The 20,311-nt window shown below is 38.4% G+C and overlaps 1 protein-coding gene across 6 annotated transcripts in view; it reads left to right on the top strand.

Annotated features, from left to right (window-relative positions):
• Positions 1-20,311, top strand: part of caskin1 (CASK interacting protein 1) — a 178,422-nt gene that overhangs the window by 104,452 nt on the left and 53,659 nt on the right. For all 6 annotated transcript variants that reach the window (XM_038269252.1, XM_038269250.1, XM_038269251.1 and 3 more), the window contains exons 4-9: positions 379-524; positions 9,970-10,065; positions 10,174-10,304; positions 15,972-16,080; positions 18,955-19,063; positions 19,176-19,270. In XM_038269252.1, coding sequence (XP_038125180.1) covers positions 379-524; positions 9,970-10,065; positions 10,174-10,304; positions 15,972-16,080; positions 18,955-19,063; positions 19,176-19,270 — 686 coding nt within the window. The remainder of the gene's footprint in view (positions 1-378; positions 525-9,969; positions 10,066-10,173; positions 10,305-15,971; positions 16,081-18,954; positions 19,064-19,175; positions 19,271-20,311) is intronic.

Raw genomic sequence — 20,311 nt, 5'->3', positions numbered from 1 at the left:
AAGAGGAGCAGCGACCAGCAGCAGCCAGAGCATGCAGAGGAACAGAAGGATCCAGAAGGATAATCCAAGCCGTTTTCAGAAGACAGATCCAGGGTCAACATCTAATGAAATCCAGTTAACAGTGCGGAAACACAGAACAGGCAAAAACAGGGGCGGCCAAAACTCAGAAGTGCGAGGAAACGCTGCAATTATGCCACACGTTCATGTGTTGATTCTTGTTATATTTTCATCTCCTGAATTTTCTCAAACTTTCCAGCTTTGATTAAGTTTAGATTTATTTCAAGGCCTTTTTTGTTTCAAATGTTTTCAGGGGGGTTGCCATTGAAAGTGGCGACCATCAAAATGAACGTAGCTTGAGGGTGGCTCTTTTTGTTGCAGGAATGCGGCCGCTGCACTATGCCGCCTGGCTGGGGAAGGCGGAGCCCATGAAAATGCTGCTGAAGTCAGGTTCATCTGTCAACGGCCAATCAGACGAGGGCCAGATACCGCTGCACCTGTCGGCACAACACGGCCACTATGAGGTGGTGAGTGATACCGATTTTCACCTTTGGTGCTAACACGCTGATGAAACTCGTGAGGGATCACAAAGCAGAGAAGTCTTTTTCACGACTGCTAGTCCACAGACTCCAGCGCAAACTGTGAGCTGCACCAACTTGGCGACCACCATCTGTAGATGTTGAGAGTGTGCACCACTTCCCCACTCTCCCCTTCTGCCATGGCATCATCTATAAAGGAGAAAAAGCTAACTTTGATTTGTAAAAAAAAGCAAAGAAGGTGGAATAAACCCAGTTGAAAGTTGTTTAGATCAATGTGTTGTTGTTAGCTCTCACCCGACTACATCAGCTGTACCACAAATATTTCTCGTCATTTATAAAACAGTGTTCATCAGACTTTAAGTCAAACCTTTAGTACTCAAGGAGGTTTACAGAGTGAAATTCACCCAACTAAGTTTTAGTATTCACTGTTTTTGACAAATTTAAAGTCGTAGGGAAATCATATTTAAATATCAAATCATTCTGGCTTAAACATGTATATAAATGTACACTCTATCAGACGATGTTGTTCCAAATTTTAGAAACTTTCTATTTAAAAAAAGTGTTTTTTTCCCCTCGTTATCTAATGCAGGCCATTTAGTTATACGTCAGCCTGAACACCTAAATTCGGCCAATCATATATCAACGGTTATCTCTCAATCAAATTTTTTTGGTCATAGCATCTAGATTCAAATGTCGCAGCTAATATACGCAACGGTTGAAATAAGAAATAAGAATCATTTCCTTTCCCATTGAGTTCCGTCCCAGTGTTCACAGGGATGGACGTCTGTGTCTTCAGCAGGTGTAGAGCTAACAGAACTGGCAGCGTTGTGAGGCAAGGGCTCAAACATGTACGGCTGTTAGCCTTCTACACCAAACCAAGCTTCTGCCGCCCTGGCGTCCTCTTCCACAACATCTTCGTCCCCGCTTTCCTTGTCTATTTAAAAAATATATGACGGAGGAGACTCATCCACGACATTCATCACCAAACTCTCCTCCTCTTGCATGTTTCCGCTGTCGATAGCGTTCCTTGACAGTGTCGTTTCAAAGTGCTACTAATGCTCCTAATGTAATTTTCCATTGGGAACCTACTAACATTAAGTTGCAAAGCATGTATGAACAACAAAACACCTCTGTAGTAAAATTAAAATTCATACAGTTTAAAAAAACAGTTTAAACCTTCTGTGCTTCATTGGAATTTCAATTCCAAACAGCTCAATGATATTAGCTAACTTAAAAGATAGCTAGAACAGACTGGTGGTAGGCAGAGGCTGTCTGGGACAGGAGCAAAGTACGAAGATGATGAAGATTCAGAGAGAACCGGGTGAGTATAGGAAAACAGGAATGCAGGCGTTGCATATAATCACTGGATAAAAAAACCTGGTGCAGGCAAGGAGGAGACAATCTGGTTAAGACTGACAGAGAGGGACTTCCGGTTTAGCTGAGGCAGTGATGGCAGCCTAGTGCACGAGGCTCCCGACACAAAGGGGTTATTTCTGCCCATTAAAACTCGAATTTAAATAGGGATAAGGCCAACTAAGCAAAGATGGGGCGGGTGATTAAAATGCCCAGTAAGGTGAAGAAGATTACACCGCTTAATAGAGAACGAGGCAAAGAACACGACGGTCAACAGTTGCAAGCTAGCAAAAACATGGAGGACGACGGGGAACAGAATGGCAGCCTGAGTTTCATTTTGAAAGAGTTGCGCGAATTTAGAAAAGACTCCAGCCAACAACTACACGACACAAAAGAGGATATTAACAAAATTAACAAAAGAATGGACGAGGTCGAAGAGCGGATTAATACGGCGGAGGAGCGCATCCAGTCCTCTGAGGACGTCTTGGTGGAGCTGGTGAAGCTACACACACAAACCACGGCCAAGTTAACAAACCTGGAGGGGCGCATACGGTGCAAGAATATCAGGATATATGGGGTTGTGGAGGGAGCCGAGGACGACGCTACATCGGTTACTGCTTTTGTTGAAGACTTGCTAATGAAGCTTCCTTCCACCACCGTGCTCAACATTGAAAGAGCACACAGAGCACTTGCATCAAAACCACCTAAAGAAGCCCCCCCGAGATCACTCGTGGTCAAGTTCTCCAGCTACAGAACGAAGAAGGATATTATCAAAAGAGCTTGGCAAAAGAAGGGGTTCGACTTCCAAGGGAAAAGAGTGCAGCTAGACCACGATTACGCACCGGAGTTGCTGAGGAAAAGGAGAGAGTACGCTGAGGCAAACGCAGCGCTGAAGGAAAGAAACGTGAAGTTTCAGACTCCCTATCCGGCTAGAATGAGAGTTTTTTTCCCAAACGGCACGGTGACCTACGGATCGGCGCAAGAGGCCACGGCGGATTTAGCGGAGAGGGGCTTCCCGGTGACATTCTTGAAAAAGCCGACCTCCCTCTTGGATCAAATAAGCCAGATAACCTGGCAAACCGGCGGAAGACGAGGTAATGCAGATAAAGCCAGCGCAGCGCGAGGCTACAAGGAGCGGCTCCAGGCATTCAGACGACAGAACGATGCTCTTTAATCTGAAGTTGCTTGTTGTTAGGTGGTATGTGTTTTTTGCTCTCTCAGATACACAGTAAATTGAAACAAAGCCTGCTTTTCCCCTCTCTCTCCAGAACTGACTATATTGGGTTATTGATTCTTCTTTTAAAGCTTTAAAACTTCTATTTCTTATTTACCCAATATTAAAAAAAAATAAAAATCTAGCTAATGCTAATTAAAAACAGTGATAAGAACTGCTTTGTCAAAACATTGTGGTTCGAAACTATACAATTTTAAATTTTATCTATGCAACACATGGGCAACAAAGTGTAAACTTCATGTCGGGACGGAATGGGAGATGACAGACATGAGCTTCAGCTATGAGGTTAAAGAGGGCCCTCTTTCACTGCAAAGAGAAAGGAGTTTTCCCTCTACACTCTCACTCCACCAGAGCCACAAGGCCGATTTACAGGCCTTACTTTTGGAAGTCAAGACTGTTTTTTGTTTTCTGGTCAGTTGTTTTAATCTGATATTATTGTTCAGTGTTTTCTTGTTCTTGCCATCGTTCTTTGTGGCAGTAGAGGTGTATTTCATGATTCAGGTTAACCTGGGGGCTTAAAGCAATATTTTCAATTCAGAAATGCAAAGTTTTAGATTTATTTCATATAATGTAAATAAATGGTTTAGGTAGTCCAATTAAAAGAGGTAAAGTCTTGGCCAAGTTAAAACGAGAGAAAATAGAAGTAGCTCTTCTTCAGGAAACACACTTGACACAATCAGAGCACAGTAAACTGGAGAGATTCGGATTTAACCAGTATTCATCATCTTGCAATCAAGGTCCAAGGAGAGTTGTAACTATTCTAGTATCCAAAAAATAAAAATTTTGAGTGTATATATACAAAGGTGGATACAGAAGGGAGATTCATATTCATTCGAGGTCACCTGGAGGGGGTCTTGATAACCATTCTAAATGTTTATGCCCCACCAGGATCCAAATGGGAATTTTATAAATACATACTCGAATTAATATCCTCAGAGGCACAGGGTTTATTTGTTTGTGGGGGTGATTTCAATATCAGATTTAACTCATGTTTAGATACGTCTAGACCCTATTATTCAAGTGAAACAAAAATCACAAGGAACATCAAACTAATGATGGCAGAGTTGGGTCTCATTGATGCGTGGAGAGAATTGAACCCAACAAAAAGGGATTTCACTTTTTTTTCACACACACACTCTGTATATTCTAGGCTTGATTACTTTCTCATGTTTCAAAAGGACTTAAGCAAGGTACTTAGTTGTAGTATTGGATCCATGGATCTATCAGACCATAGCCCAGTTTACATTTGCATCCAACTGAATTGTGAACAGAAGAAAACAAACTGGAGATTAAATACAGGAATACTAAATCAAATGAGGGATCAAATAAGAACTGATATTACAAATTATCTCGAAGAAAATGACAATGGGGAGGTGTCTACGCCAGTTCTCTGGGACGCATTGAAGGCTGTCTTGAGGGGTAAAATAATTGGACACTGTTCTAACATAAAGAAGCAAAACAAGGTAATCTTGAACCGTCTACAAACAAAACTTAAAAATCTAGAAGAAATTCATAAAAAGACACCACTTCAAGAATTAAAAATAGAATTGGAAAAGACCAAGAATGAACTTAATGAAATCTACTCAAACGATATTAAGAAAAAGCTCATCTTTCTAAAACAAAGATATTATGAAACTGGTGGGAAATCAGCAAAGTTATTGGCATACAAATTAAAGAAACAACAGGCAGACAGCACAATATACAAAATAAAAGACCCAATAACAAATTCTGTATGTCATAAATTATCAGCCATACAACAGTCATTTGTAATTTATTATAAAAACCTATATACACAGCCAGAAATAGAAAAATCAAAAATGGATTCCTTTCTTGACCTTATAAACTTACCTAAAGTGAACATTGATCAAAACAAGCTTTTGATTAAAGAAATTAGAGATGAAGAAATTAAAGCAGCCATCTCAAATTTAAAATCTAATAAAGCAGCAGGCCCAGATGGTTTTCCATCTGAGTGGTACAAGGAAATGAAGGATCTGTTAACCCCAATAATGAAAAAAACCTTCGATCATGTTCTCAGGACTGGTGAGACACCACCTTCATGGAAAGAGGCTGTCATTTCCCTGATACCAAAAGAGGGAAGGGATAAACTTGATTGTGGTAGTTACCGTCCAATAAGTGTACTAAACCAAGACTACAAGATTTTCACCCATATTCTGGCAAAAAGACTCGAAAATACTCTCTCCGACATAATTAGCTTAGATCAAACTGGGTTTATAAAGCAAAGGCAGACTCAAGATAATATTCGCCGAACATTACATGTAATTGACCATATAATTAAAAATGACATCCAGGCTGTATTATTAAGCCTTGATGCAGAAAAGGCTTTTGACCTTGTTAATTGGGAGTTTCTTTATAAAGTTTTACAAAAATTTGGATTCCATCCTACTTTTATTAGAACCATACAGGCACTTTAAAATAGCCCAATGGGAACTATAAAAATAAACGGAGCTATTTCAAATTCATTTAACCTGGAAAGAGGTACTAGACAAGGTTGCCCCATTAGTCCAGTACTTTTTGCAATGTTTATAGAAGCATTAAGCCAGGGGATTATCCAGAATGCGGATATAACTGGTATTAAATTATTTGGTCATGAACACAAAATTTCCTTATTTGCAGATGACGTTCTAATTTATATGTCAAACCCAGAAAGTTCAATTCCAAAACTGTGGTCAGTACTGGATTCATTTAGTGCTGTCTCAGGGTATAAAGTGAATATTACAAAAACTCAAATTTTGAGTTTTAATTATCAGCCAAGCCAAATGATAAGATCAAACTTTCAACTGAACTGGAACCTAGACCAAATTAAATATCTTGGAGTAATAATTCCAAAAGATCTAACAAATTTATATGCTTTAAATTTCAATTTACTGAATAAGAAGATAAAGGGAGATATTAAGAGGTGGGATCTAATTCCATTCTTAACTCTTGAATCCCGGGTTGAATCAGTGAAAATGAATGTCCTGCCGAGGTTGTTATACCTGTTCCAGACAATTCCGACTGAAATACCTGACACGCAATTTAATGACTGGGACAGATTAATTTCAAGATATGTATGGAAAGGAAAAAAGCCAAGAATCAAATACCAAACGCTTCAGCTAAAGAAAAGTAAGGGGGGGCTCGCATTGCCTTGTTTGAAAGATTATTATATTGCCGCCCAACTGAGATTCTTGATTTGCTGGTGCAGTCCTGATTTCCATGCCAGGTGGAAAGAAATAGAACAGAATTTATTTGGCACGACTCCAATCCAAACTTGTCTGGGGGATAAAAATCTAATTAAAAACGTTATTGAGGTGGGTAACAGATGGGTCACTTTATCTCTAAAAATATGGTTAAACGTAGTTTCTAAAAGAGGCTGGCTTGAGGACATTAAGATCCTAAGGTGATGCCCGTATGATCCAGACTTTACCCCAAATAAGCAAGATGTGACTTTTAAGAAATGGGCTGAACAAGGTCTCACGTCATACTGTACTTTTTTCGCACAGGGCATTTTGAGTGACTTTCAATCTCTAAAAGGACAGTTTGGATTAAAGGACAGGGATTTTTATAGATTCCTTCAAGTAAGACACCATATAAATAACTTAATCCCAAATGTCCAGCAAGTGTTTGATAATGAATTATTGAAAGTGTTTGTTTGTGCGTATGCAAAGAATTCTGGACTCAAAACCATTTCAAGGCTGTATAATGGATTACAGGAAACAAAATTGACAAACACAATGTATATCAAACAAAGGTGGGACAAAGAGACAAACAAGACTATTCCTGAACAAACATGGCTTAAATATTGTGATTTTCAGTGGAAGATATCAAACTCAACCTCATGGAGAACCTTTGCCTGGAAAAATCTCTGTAGGTACTTTATTACACCCGCCCAGAGTTCCCATCAGTCAGGCTCATCCAGCTGCTGGAGGAAATGTGGCTCAGAGGAAGCCAATCATTTTCACCTTTTTTGGGGTTGCCCAGTTGTATCTGTATTCTGGCAAAAAAATTTGCACAGAACTAAGAGTTATATTTGGATCAAAAACTGATTTTAACTGGGAGGAACATTTTTTCGGAATATCACACTCAATATCGACAAACTCAAAGACTAAATATTTATTTTAGTATATTGAGTGTAGCAGCCAGGAAAGCAATCACCAAGAAATGGCTAAAACCAGGCAGCCCATCCATCGAGGACTGGTATGGTATCATCTACAAAATATTCATAATGGAAAGAATTACTTTCTCCATCAGGTTACAGAAATCAAAATTTGAAGACAATTGGAATTTATGGAAAACGTACATTTCTTCAAGGTGCCCTTCCTTTATCTAATTGAATCAATTTTCAATTATTTTTGAAACTTTGTCTATTTCATTTCAAACAACCCCCTTTACTCTTGACAAAAATGAAAAAACACCTCAGGTTCTATGTTTGTTCCTATGTTCGATGGGCGAGCTGTACTGAATAGAAAAACAGATTGTACAAAAGGAAAAAAAAAAGGGAAAAAAAATGTTTTTTTTTTGTTGTAATATTGTAACCATCTTTGTTATGATGATGTGATATTTCAATAAAGAGAATAAAAAAAAAAAAAGACTGACAGAGAGGAGCGGGGTGGATGAGCAGAGAGTGGTAAGCAGCAGTCAGCCCAAAAATCGGCAGGCTGCATGACAAGAACTGTAGCTGCTGCTTGAACCTTTTGACTCTTAATATATTCTACTGGGATACAATACAATAGAACAATGCATTGCAGAACATAATTGTGTGAGGGTAACTAGACATTAAGGTCGCGCCACATACAGTACAGACCACTACCTCCAACCGGCCCTCAAAAAGACTCAACAAAAAGCAGGATGACACACATTTCTGTCAGTTTTTAACAATTTTGTTCAATCTCAGTAAGATTCAAAGGTGAGCACCAATCTTCCTGCTCTGTTGGATTCCAGTTTTCTTTATGAGTTAACTATTCTAATACGTAGACATGCTCTGATCTAAACCATTTAGCTCTGACTGTTGAGGGATTGTTGTTCTGCTAGAAGAGGAACCTACGTTCTAGTCTCAAGTGTTTTGCTGCTTCTGACTAGTTTTCATTTAAAATTGCTGGACATTAGGTTGCCTCCCTCTTTCCAACCACCGTGAGCAGATTCTCTATTCCCTCTGGAGAAAAAAGGCTCCTTAAAACAAGATGCTGCGTCCACCATGTTTGATCATTGTTTGACTCTCAGTGATTTTCATGTAATAATAAAATACTTTTTTTTTTATCAAAGTGGAATGGACCTTTTTCCAAAAGTTCGCTGAGTCCTTTGAGTGGCTTGTGGAAAAGTGTGAACTGGACTTATGAATTTCTTGCCTCTATTGTTTTCTTCTTGCTTTTTTCCCTAAAAGCAGGATTTGTGGATTGGCTAACTGGAATGACCCACCTACCTGCTCAGACATACAGTTTTTTCAGTGAACATCTGCACAGTCTGATGGACTCCTAGCAGACAGGTGTAAGCAAAGCTTAAGTTTTATGATTCTGTACTAGAGACTGACACGGGAGTGGATTTTCACTCCTGTCCCGTCCCACTCCCACAGAAAGAAATTGTGTCCCGTCCCGATTCCGGGCCAGAGTAGAAATCTAAATCCTGTCCCATCCCACTCCTGGTGAAATTACTCCCACTCCCATCCTGCTCCCATTCAGAATGACTCCCGCTCCTGCACCACTCCCATTCTTGTTGTCTTCAATAAGATTTCTGCCAATACATTGAATCTGAATTTCTATGAAGGGTCAGTTAAGTTCCTGTTTCTAACTGTAGTAAAGGTCAGTTAAAGTAAAAGGAATAATAATTATAAATACATAATAAAAGTAACAAACAAGGAAACAGACCATGCTTATCTTAGGTGAATAAACAATCAAAACAATCAAACCTTTCGAAGTCGAGTTCGCCACTAACTGTTGGTCCCTCCATAGTTGTTTTTGAGCGCGGGTGAAAAACTAAGAGCGGAAGCACTGTTGGTTTTTGGGTCGTGTAGTTTTTTTGACTTGCATTATAGTGTAGGCTTCAAGGAAAAAAAACTACAAAATGGCGGCGCCAGTACTGGATTTTTTTCCTTTCTATTTTATTTTATTTTCTGGCATCGATCCTAGTTTTTTTTTTAGTTATTATTGGTTTTCTCCCGCTCCCATCTGCTCCCGTTAATGTTTAATCCTGTACCGTCCCAATCACGTGATCGTTACTAATACTGACTCCCATCCCAAGGAAATCCCACGGGAATCCCGTGACCCGTGGGATTCCCGAAAAAATGTCAGTCTCTATTGTGTACATAATGTCTGTTGGTTTAGTTGGACCACTATGACTTGAATGGTGTGCAAAGGCTCTAATTTAACTAATAAAAGGACCATGGAGTGCTAGTTATCCTGATTTCTTTGTGTCACTTTAAAACAGTGCATCCATTTTCTTTTTGGACTTGTGAACATGGGTTTACTCTTTTCTCTAAGGTTTAAGATGACTTCTTAAGTGATATCTCTAAATTTTTTGCAGTTATGCTGTACTCCCATACTACCATTTTCAGATGATAGACTGAATGTTTCTCTGTCTTATGGCTAAAGCCTGGTACATTGTTTTCCAACCTATCCATACTTTAAACTCTGCTATAGCTTTAATGGTGGGCTATCTGCTGGGTTCCCTGGTTCATAAAGTTGTTTGTTCTCCTGTGAGAAACGTCTGAGGCTTACACATGGACTTTAGAAGTCAGGCGACTTCTAAAGGTTCATTTACTCTGGATTTTATTTGGAGAGTTTACAGATTGAAAAGCATTTACCACTCCCACTTTACAGACTTCTGTGTGTTTTTATTTGCTATCCCCGTTTCCAGTCTGAGATGCTGCTGCAGCACCAGTCCAACCCTTGCATCGTGGATAATGCAGGGAAAACACCTCTGGATCTGGCCTGTGAATTCGGCCGGGTCGGGGTAAGCCCACGTATTTAAATCTGTCTTTAGAAAGATTCTGAAAATTCAACTAATACTAGGGCTGGCCTCTTGTTCTCCTCACCGAAAACCTCTTTCATGTGTGTGTAGGTGGTCCAGTTGTTGCTCTCTAGTAACATGTGCGCCGCTTTGTTGGAACCTAAAAAGGGAGACACAGCAGATCCAAATGGGACGTCTCCGCTCCACCTGGCAGCCAAAAATGGACACATTGATATCATCAGGTAAGCATTCAGCAGGTCAGGGATCACAGTAAAAGAAGTGTTTTTGGATGGGTAGGTGTTTCGTAGTAAGATTGTAATGTAAAGTAATGTTTCCTTCCTTCCTTCCTTCCTTCCTTCCTTCCTTCCTTCCTTCCTTCCTTCCTTCCTTCCTTCCTTCCTTCCTTCCTTCCTTCCTTCCTTCCTTCCTTCCTTCCTTCCTTCCTTCCTTCCTTCCTTCCTTCCTTCCTTCCTTCCTTCCTTCCTTCCCTTGTCATTCTTCCCTCCATCTTTCTTCCTGTCTTAGTGACCTTTTCTTTAATGCTTTCCTCGTCCTTTAACTTTCTGTGTTTCCTACTTTGTTTTTAATAAGTAATTGTGTTTCTTTATGTATTAAATAAATAATATTTAGGCAATTTTGTTCCATTTTGCTGTGAGCAAAGAACATATTTTTGAAATGGAAAAAAAAATGCAATCCAGAAATTAGACTTGAGTAACTTTGCTTTTTTCTTGCTTTTTTTTTTTTTTTTACTTTTTTAACATTTTTTATTTTTTGTTTTTGCAAACTTTTGCAAAAATAATTTATGTTTTCAGATATTAATGCTTCCAAATTTAGTTTTAGGAATCGTGTAAAACTGCACGTTACAGATCACATTCTCTTCACCACTGGGGGCGGGATGTCCTCTGGAGTTGGGACTGAAAATGCATCTTTATTGGTCATTTCTATTAGCAAAACATTTTTATTGCTCAATGGTGAGCTTTTGTATGGGCCTTGAAGTTACCAGAAAGGGATCAGTAAAAAAACATTTTTAAAAAGAGTGTAGTTCAAAAAACAGCAATAAAAAAAATTGGAATTTCAAAATATTAAATTGTAAAAAACAAAATCTGAAACAATCAAATATGAAAAATAAAATGCTAAAAAAACACTTGATATAACCGCAAAGTTACTCTTAAAAACTTTTATTGATTAAGACATTTTTCGAAGTTTCTTTTCTGGATTTTTTAAAAAATCATTTCCTTTTACAAAACACGGTCTTTGCTTGAAATAATAAAGGAACAAAATCCCTCCACAGTGGAAGAAATGGTTGATATGTGAAGTGAAAAGGTTGATATGTTCACAGACAGATATGCAGGAACTGTGGCTTTTCACCTCTCCCCTATACTCATACACACCTGTCCAAGTGTCCGCTTGGAAAACAGCTGCTGTAACAAGTGGATCCTTTCCAGATCCCCACCTTTCATTTTGCGAAAGTCGATCAGGTTGAAAAATCTCAGCAGAATGGGATGCAGCTTTAGATAAAGTCACAGCATAAAACCTCACAAACCTAATAAGCTGCAGTGAAAGATAACAGAAGCTATGCAAGTTGAACTGGGATATAGAGCAGAGCAAAGGAGGAGAGAGAAAGAAGATGAGGAAGGGAGAATAATGACTGTCATGGCTGACAGATCCTACCTCTTCAGAAGTGACACTAATAAATGATGCTCACCCGCTGTGGCATTGCAATTTTATCATGAATATTGTCATCTGAAAACTTAACAATTCAATTCAATTCAGTTTATTTATATAGCGCCAATTTCACAACACATGTCATCTCAAGGCACTTTACAGTTCAACAAGGCACCGTGAATCTAGTAGATCATAAATAGTCTTTTAATTATTTTTTTTAAATAATTACTATGTAAAATAGTGTATTACTGTGAAGGAAAATGTAAAGGTTATGTTGTTTTGAAAAATATTTTTACTAAGAAAAAAGTTTAAAATTGTTTTGTGAATTAGGCACGGAAGAGGATTAGGGCTGCTGAAAAAAAAAAAGTAAACTGATTTTTAAATTTTATTTCAGTATAATCAGGATTTTCGCGGGTCATTAAAAATGATTAAAAGTCATTGAATGATTATTTTTTAATTGAAGGCCTGATTTGGCATTAAAATTCATTAAATGCAATGATTTTGGCATTTAAAATGCTTTATTTAGAAAAAAAGTTTATAAAAACAATTTATTAAACAATATATATATTGCAAATACATCGCAATATATTTGCGCGGAACTGCTTCCGTTTGATCGTAAAGCTGTATGTTCAGAAAAGAAGCTCTCTGCGGAGAAAAGCCTAGAGAATGGGGAAAATGCTAATTTCAACAAAAGTGGCTGGAAATTGAGGAATTGCAGCCTGACGATGGAAAAGATGAAGGAATTTGCCGTGTATACAGGTGCTGGTCATAAAATTAGAATATCATGAAAAAGTAGATTGATTTCAGTAATTCCATTTAAAAAGTGAAACTTGTATATTATATTCATACATTACATACAAACTCATATATTTCAGATGTTTATTTTGTTTAATTTTGATGATTACAAATGACAACAAATGAAAATCTCAAATTCATCATATCAGAAAATTAGAATATTACTGAAGACCAATAAAAACAAAGGATTTATAGAAATGTTGGCCAACTGAAAAGTATGAACATGAAAAGTATGAGCATGTACAGCACTCAGTATTTAGTTGGGCCTCCTTTGGCCTGTATTACTGCAGCAATGCGGCGTGGCATGGAGTCGATCAGTCTGTGGCACTGCTCAGGTGTTATGATAGCCCAGGTTGCTCTAATAGTGGCTTTTAGCTCTTCTGAATTGTTGGGTCTGGTGTATTGCATCTTCTTCTTCACAATACCCCATAGATTTTCTATGGGGTTAAGGTCAGGAGAGTTTGCTGGCCAATTAAGAACAGGGATACCATGGTCCTTCAACCAGGTACTGGTAGCTTTGGCACTGTGTGCAGGTGCCAAGTCCTGTTGGAAAATGAAATCTGCATCTCCAAAAAGTTGGTCAGCTGCAGGAAGCATGAAGTGCTCTAAAACTTCCTGGTATGTGGCTGCGTTGACCCTGGACCTCAGAAAACACAATGGACCAACACCAGCAGATGACATGGCACCCCAAACCATCACTGACTGGAAACTTTACACTGGACTTCAAGCAACGTGGATGAAGTGCCTCTCTTCTTTTCCTCCAGACTCTGGGACCTTGATTTCCAAAGGAAATGCAAAATTTACTTTCATCAGAGAACATGACTTTGGACCACTCACCAGCAGTCCAGTCCTGTTTCTCTTTAGCCCAGGCAAGACGCTTCTGACGCTGTCTGTGGTTCAAGAGTGGCTTGACACAAGGAATGCGACAGCAGAAACCCATGTCTTTCATACGTCTGTGTGTGGTGGTTCTTGAAGCACTCACTCCAGCTGCAGTCCACTCTTTGTGAATCTCCCCCACATTTTTGAATGGGTTTTGTTTCACAATCCTCTCCAGGGTGCGGTTATCTCTCTTGCTTGTACACTTTTTTCGACCACATCTTTTCCTTCCCTTCGCCTCTCTATTAATGTGCTTGGACACTGAGCTCTGTGAACAGCCAGCCTCTTTAGCGATGACCTTTTGTGTCTTGCCCTCCTTGTGCAAGGTGTCGATGGTCGTCTTTTGGACAACTGTCAAGTCAGCAGTCTTCCCCATGATTGTGTAGCCTATAGAACTAGACTGAAAGACCATTTAAAGGCTTTTGCAGGTGGTTTGAGTTAATTAGCTGATTAGAGTGTGGCACCAGGGGCCATCAATTTTGAACCTTTTCACAATATTCTAATTTTCTGATATGATGAATTTGAGATTTTCATTTGTTGTCATTTGTAATCATCAAAATTAAACAAAATAAACATCTGAAATATATGAGTTTGTATGTAATGTATGAATATAATATACAAGTTTCACTTTTTAAATGGAATTACTGAAATCAATCTACTTTTTCATGATATTCTAATTTTATGACCAGCACCTGTACATTGAGATCCAAAATTCTGACTTGTTTCCTACATTAAACTGAAATAATATTTAAAAATCAGTTAACTTTTTATATTTTTTAATCCTCTTCCGTAATTAGGTCTCCTGTATTTTAAAACCCCTGAATAAAATCCAACCAGTCTGTGTTCATGTAGCATAGTGAGAATTTGTCAGTCTTCTTCATAGGAAAACGCTTCCAAACAATAGTTTTTGGTTTGCTTCTTAGTTAAAGAGGGTCACATATATTATTTGCGAGATATTTTAGCTAATTTAAAACTCCCAGTAATAGCTTATGCTTTTAATCAGGTTTTCCTGAAAAATACTTACATTTGATGTTAACCAATCTATGGGAACCCTGTCATTTTTTTCCCACTCTTTCTCTTCTAATCTAGTTTTTTGTACAATTAAAACATTATGCTCATATTAAAGCTGCATCATAAGCGGTGCAGAATTTCTACTATGATTGCAATGTTCATGTTTTTCAGGCTAAAATCTATTATGGTTTTCATTGCACTTTGCTAAAATGCTTAATGCTTAAAGTTTCAGAACTACAATTATATTTGTGTCTAACTTATATAACTCTGGATGTCAGTCATCAGGATATTTATTTACCCCTGGAAATTTAAAGCATGTGACTTTAGACGGGTCACTTGAACAGGTTGATAGAGCAGATGTTTTTTTTATAGCTGCAGTGTCTAATAGTTTTTTTTTTTTTCCTTAAATGTGTCAGAGAGATTAACGAGACAAAGCCAGGCTGACAGTTTCCTTTTGGTTTCTGTTTTGGTGCCAGCTGTGTCCAGACTGTGCTGTCACATTGTGTGTAATGAACAGCGATAAAAGTCGGATTGATCTTCTTCTTTTGACTCAAAGCCAGAATGCAAATAGGGAAAGAGAACAAGCTTGGTTGGATGGATGCATATTTTAATCTTTATTATCTCCTGCAGCTACGCTGCAAAAGGAGTCCAGCTGAAGATGTGCAGTAGTGCTTTACAGTGGCGACTACATTTATTGGTCGACTGTACTCAAAAGTATTTTCTATTACACTAAAAACTCTCAACTTTTTATTTAGGTACATTTATTCTGGATTAATAACTTAATTTAAGATTCCTTCATATTTTAAAGAGTTTTTTGTCCCTATAGGTTATCTAAAAGGAAACAGGCCTACAGCATTACAGGTCCTCCACCGTGCTTTGCAGTTGATATAAGTTTCTATGACACCTCCAAATCCAACAGCGCTGTTTGTTCTCAAAATATTCACTTTCATGTACCACATCCAGTGGTAGAAATGTTTCATGGTTACATTTATCTCAAAGTGAGAGCTATCAAAGATTGTGCCACAATTATTCTTTTTTTTTCTTTGATTTTCTGCCACTTAAAGGCTGTGTTAAAATGTTAAAATGTAATTCAGCAGCGTAAACCTATAGCAGCATAAGTATAGTTTAGATAATTATTTTTATTTTTGTTGTTTGTTAAAGAGATACTATGGTTTTTAATTTAGATTTCTTATAGTTTTTTTTTGTAGAAAATTGTCCCTATGTCATCCAGCAGCCTAACCCTATAGCAGCCTAAGTCAATAGCTAAACAATTTCATTTTTGTGCCTATGAAATAAAGGAGTGCTAATTTCAGTTTTTTTGTATATTTTATGACATCTCACTTTGTCTTCCTCTGTAAATTTGAGGTCCCACTTAAACCAATACTTTTTGTAACATATTGCTTTGGTGCAACAACTAATAGACCACAAAGTATATACGTTGTGAGCAGAGTGAAATATCTAAATTACTTTCTAGACATAATTCCATTCCTCTTCTCCTTTAAACTATGATCTAACTTCCTCTTCTCTTTTCTGTGTTTGTTTCCTTCTGCTCCTTCTCTCAGACTGCTGATCCAGGCTGGCATTGACATTAACAGACAGACCAAAGCAGGCACTGCCCTGCATGAAGCAGCCCTTTGTGGAAAGACTGAGGTTGTGAGACTCCTGCTGGAGGTATTTGGAACTACACTACACATCTTTGTAGCACAGCCCTATCACGTTGGCTCATGAATGACCAACACATTGAGATTAGCATGTTAAAAGTGATCAAACACAATGTATTTAGCAGAATATTCTGTCTGCCACCCAAAACGGTCCATGAAATACTAAGTCAGTTTTATTTGAGAGTGTATCTGAAGACTTTTAATGATTCCAGTTTGCAAAAAGTAAAAAATAAGGATGGAAAAAAGGAAAATATTTAAAGTGGTAAATACCTGGGATTTGAGTTTCACGATTTTTTATTTTCTGGCATAGGAGTTAAAATCCTGTCTGCTTTACACACAACGTGTGTTTTCTTTTAGAAAACCGTTTTCTAAAAGAATCCTACTTGGAGGTTTAACACCTTCTATATGCTACAGACCTATAGAGTAGCTATGACTTTCAGATATTTACAATGACACACTCTTTTGTTGGACTTTAATATGAAATTGCAATAAAATGAACAAACTTTAGTGATTAAAACATCATAATCTCTAAAAAGGGTTTAAGCTTTTCCATGGAGATTTGAGGCCATTGTCTTAATCACTTTGCCCCTAAAGGGGTGTTAAAAACCTTTCAGCTTCATGTGATACAAATGAGTCAGAGTCAGAAGAAAAAAATGTGCTAAAGAGCAGGAGAGACGCCAGCAGTCATCTTGTGATGGTGACATCAAAGGCCCCGAGGTTTAAGGAAAACAGAAGGGGCAATATGCTCCAATGGCTGCGGCTCCTCCAGCATGACAAACTGAGCCTGTCGTTTAGGGACGCTGGCTGCGAATGGCTGCGAGACTTTACCCTGCAGCCCTTTAGGACTGTATTCATCTTTGTTCATTTAGTCTGTGTTAGACGCCACAGACCCCAATAGGATATCAGTCCGCAGCGCTCAGCTGTTCTAGCTGGAAAATAGGAGCCAGAGGAGTATTTGGATGTTTTCTGTTGATGTCACGATGATTGGCCGCTCCTACATTCAGACAGAAACTGTTACCAGTTTAAATCACACAAGACTTTGTTTTGATTCTAAGCATGAGGTCATTTCAAGTCACGTTATCATCTTTTACTTTATTGCTCATTATGTAACATGCTCCTTTTTAACAAACAAAAAAGTATAGAGTGTGTGGATTTATATTCAGACCACTGAACACCAATAATCCCTAAAATAAACCCAGTGCTGCCAGTTGACTTGTCAGGTCATCTAATTTAACAGGCCCCTGCAGCACAGGATGGCTGCTGAGGAGTAGGGTTACCAACCGTCCCTTGAAAAACTGAATTGTTCCGTATTTAGAAATGGGTGTATCTGTCCCGTGTTTAGCGGAAAAGGAACGCACTTTGTTCCGTATTACTTTCAGAGTAAAAAAATAGTCAGTAAAAAGCTAATGGAAAATTAATAACGAGGGCACATTAGATACAAAACTTACGGTAAACTTGTTCCCGGGCACTGTCCTGCGGTGTGACCAATGAGCTGACAACATATCTGTAACGATCCAGAATACCCTCATCCCATTGGTCGAGCCAAGTGTTACTCACGGAGAAGATAGCGGGAGACAACAGAGCAGTATGGGGGATGAACGGAATATTTTAAATGCTGATGCTGCTTTTGGGGGCGGTGCACCTTTGCATAGCAATGCTCCTTCAACAAAAAAAAAGGATACAGAAATATAGGGCGGAATGGGAAAAAAATAAATAATATAAAGCACACTGCACGGTGTCATTTCACACAAAAAGGAGCAGCAAGAAAAAAATCAGCACGCCAGGAGGGGTAAAGGCAGTCGGGTCAGCTGGCACGCACATGAGGTGTCCATTTTTTTTCTTTTCAGGGAGTTGGCAACCCTACTGAGGAAGGAAAGCAATGTTTTGATTCACGTGTGCTAAAACATTCAGGGTCAAAGGTCAGATCCAAACCATTCCACTGAGGCTCAGGCTGCAAAGTGAAGGCCTTTAACAGGTTCCAGCATTGTATTTTATTTAGCTCCACCCATCCTCACTTTAACTTAAAAGACTCAGGCGTCTTTTGAATACCTGACATTATAGCTCCTAATGGACCTCCTGTTCCTAGCTCCTATCTTTCACCTTTTGTGGGGTCAATAGTTAGAACACTATCCAGAGTAGGAAAGGAGCTTTGGACTGCTGTGTTGAATCTGGACAGCCTTCAGCTCTATAGATTATGCAAAGGAGATGCAGATGAATACTGCTGGTCAAACTGGGACTACAGCCTTCAAGTAAAGAACTACAAAAAAAAATTACAGCGAATGGCTGATGCTCCCTGTTATAAAACTCAAAACATACCGTATTTTCCGGACTATAAGCCACTACTTTCTTCCCACACTTTGAACCATGTGGCATATATGAAGGTTGATAATTTCTGTGGATTTTTCCTAACCGCCATGGGTTGAAGTCTAAATTCGAAATTAAAGAAGAAGAAGCAAATTTTTTTGTTAGCATAAGCACATGCTAGCAGCAGGCATGATGTCAATACTCACCCCTAATCTTAACCCAGGTCTGAACCATGAAATAATTGTCAAAAAAAAAACTATTTCTTTAAACTAGAGACTTTATTAGACATTCTGACAAATTAAATATCAAGTTTTAAAGATTTTTGTTAAATAATTATTCACATTGTTTTTGGTACAATTTATCATTTTCTCTTCACAAGATCCGTCTAAATTTACAAATATGATAAAAAACAAAAAAAAACAAAAAAAAAAATAAATCACCTCAATGAAGAATATGACAGAATTTTTAATTCAGAATTTTTAATAAGTGCAGCATCTAAAAATAAAGTTTATGTCTGGTCGTACATACTGTAACTCTACCTTAGACAATAAATACATACATCTTTTACTCTGTTCTGCAGAGCGGCATCAATGCAGCTGTTAGAAACACGTACAGCCAGACAGCGCTGGACATCGTCTACCAGTTCACAGCAACACAGGCCAGCAGGGAAATAAAGCAGCTGCTGAGGGGTGAGGTTTATGGATGTGTGGATGAATGGATGGATGCTTTGTACACCAGGATGGATGGGGGGACATGAGGTACGGAGGATCCTCACTATTTCCTTGTTTTTTCCCCTCCCAGATGCATCAGCAGCCCTGCAGGTTCGAGCTCTGAAGGATTACTGCAACAACTATGACCTGACCAGCCTCAACATCAAAGCTGGAGACGTCATCACGGTAATACTCACTAAAATTAGCAGGACGATCAACCAGGCAGATTCCACAAACACTCTGAGAATGTTAGTGTAAATAATTAGGATTAATATCTGAATAAGGGGGAGTGGCAGCCTAGTGGTTAAGGTATAGAGCGGAGGTCTTCAACAGGGGGGTCTGCGACCCCTAGGGGTCCACGGAGGTACTGCAAGGGGTTTGAAAAAGCTTTGGTTGATTAGATCCTCCATAATTTTTTTCCCCACTAATTGAAATGTATTTAAATCCACATTAACATGAATTCAACACATTGTAGTAAACAGATAAATGGAGGCAGAAGATGTCTTTCAGTCATCAATGCACACATTCAATGACACACAGGAGCTCTTTCAAGCTGGGCATCGTTTCATTCACAACACCTGTCCCATCAACGTGGAATCTGAATCAGAAATACTTTAAAAATCCCAAATTACTTTCTTTACATTACTTCATCTGTAATAGAGTGACTATAGGACCAGTTTGATATAACACAATTTCATACAATATATATAATTAGGGGGGTCCCCGCTCCATCTCGCCATCAGTTTGGCGTCCTTGGCCTGGAAAAGGTTGAAGACCCCTGCATAGAGCTTGGAATCCTGAGGTTTTGAGTTTAAACCCCCCTCCTACAGACTGGCACTCTGGGTCCCTGATCAAAGACCCTTAACCCCTACACTGCTCCCCGGGCGCTGCAAAATGGCAGCTCACAGCTCCCCAAGGGGATGGGTTAAATGCAGAGTGAATTTCGTTGCACTATACTTGTGACAGTGTAATGACAATAAAAACGCTGGAAAAAAAAAAAAAAGAGTAACTTCCTAATTGAGTTTTGTAAAAAAAATTATCTTCTGAGCTTCTAAAGCAGGGGAAGGTATTTATTGTATCATTAAATGTAATCATGATAAACTTCTCTATTTTTATTTATCATCTAAAAGTTAAATAAGAATTCTTTTTTTAACCCAAAAACGTTTTAATTACTTCTTTCCTTGTTTTTGTTCTTTTAAATTATATATAAACTATATCATATATATA

The sequence above is a fragment of the Cyprinodon tularosa genome, unplaced genomic scaffold, assembly GCF_016077235.1.
Source record: "Cyprinodon tularosa strain WSP-4 unplaced genomic scaffold, ASM1607723v1 ctg726, whole genome shotgun sequence".
In the NCBI taxonomy this organism is placed as follows: Eukaryota; Metazoa; Chordata; class Actinopteri; order Cyprinodontiformes; family Cyprinodontidae; genus Cyprinodon; species Cyprinodon tularosa.
This window is presented reverse-complemented; position numbering and strand designations above follow the sequence as displayed.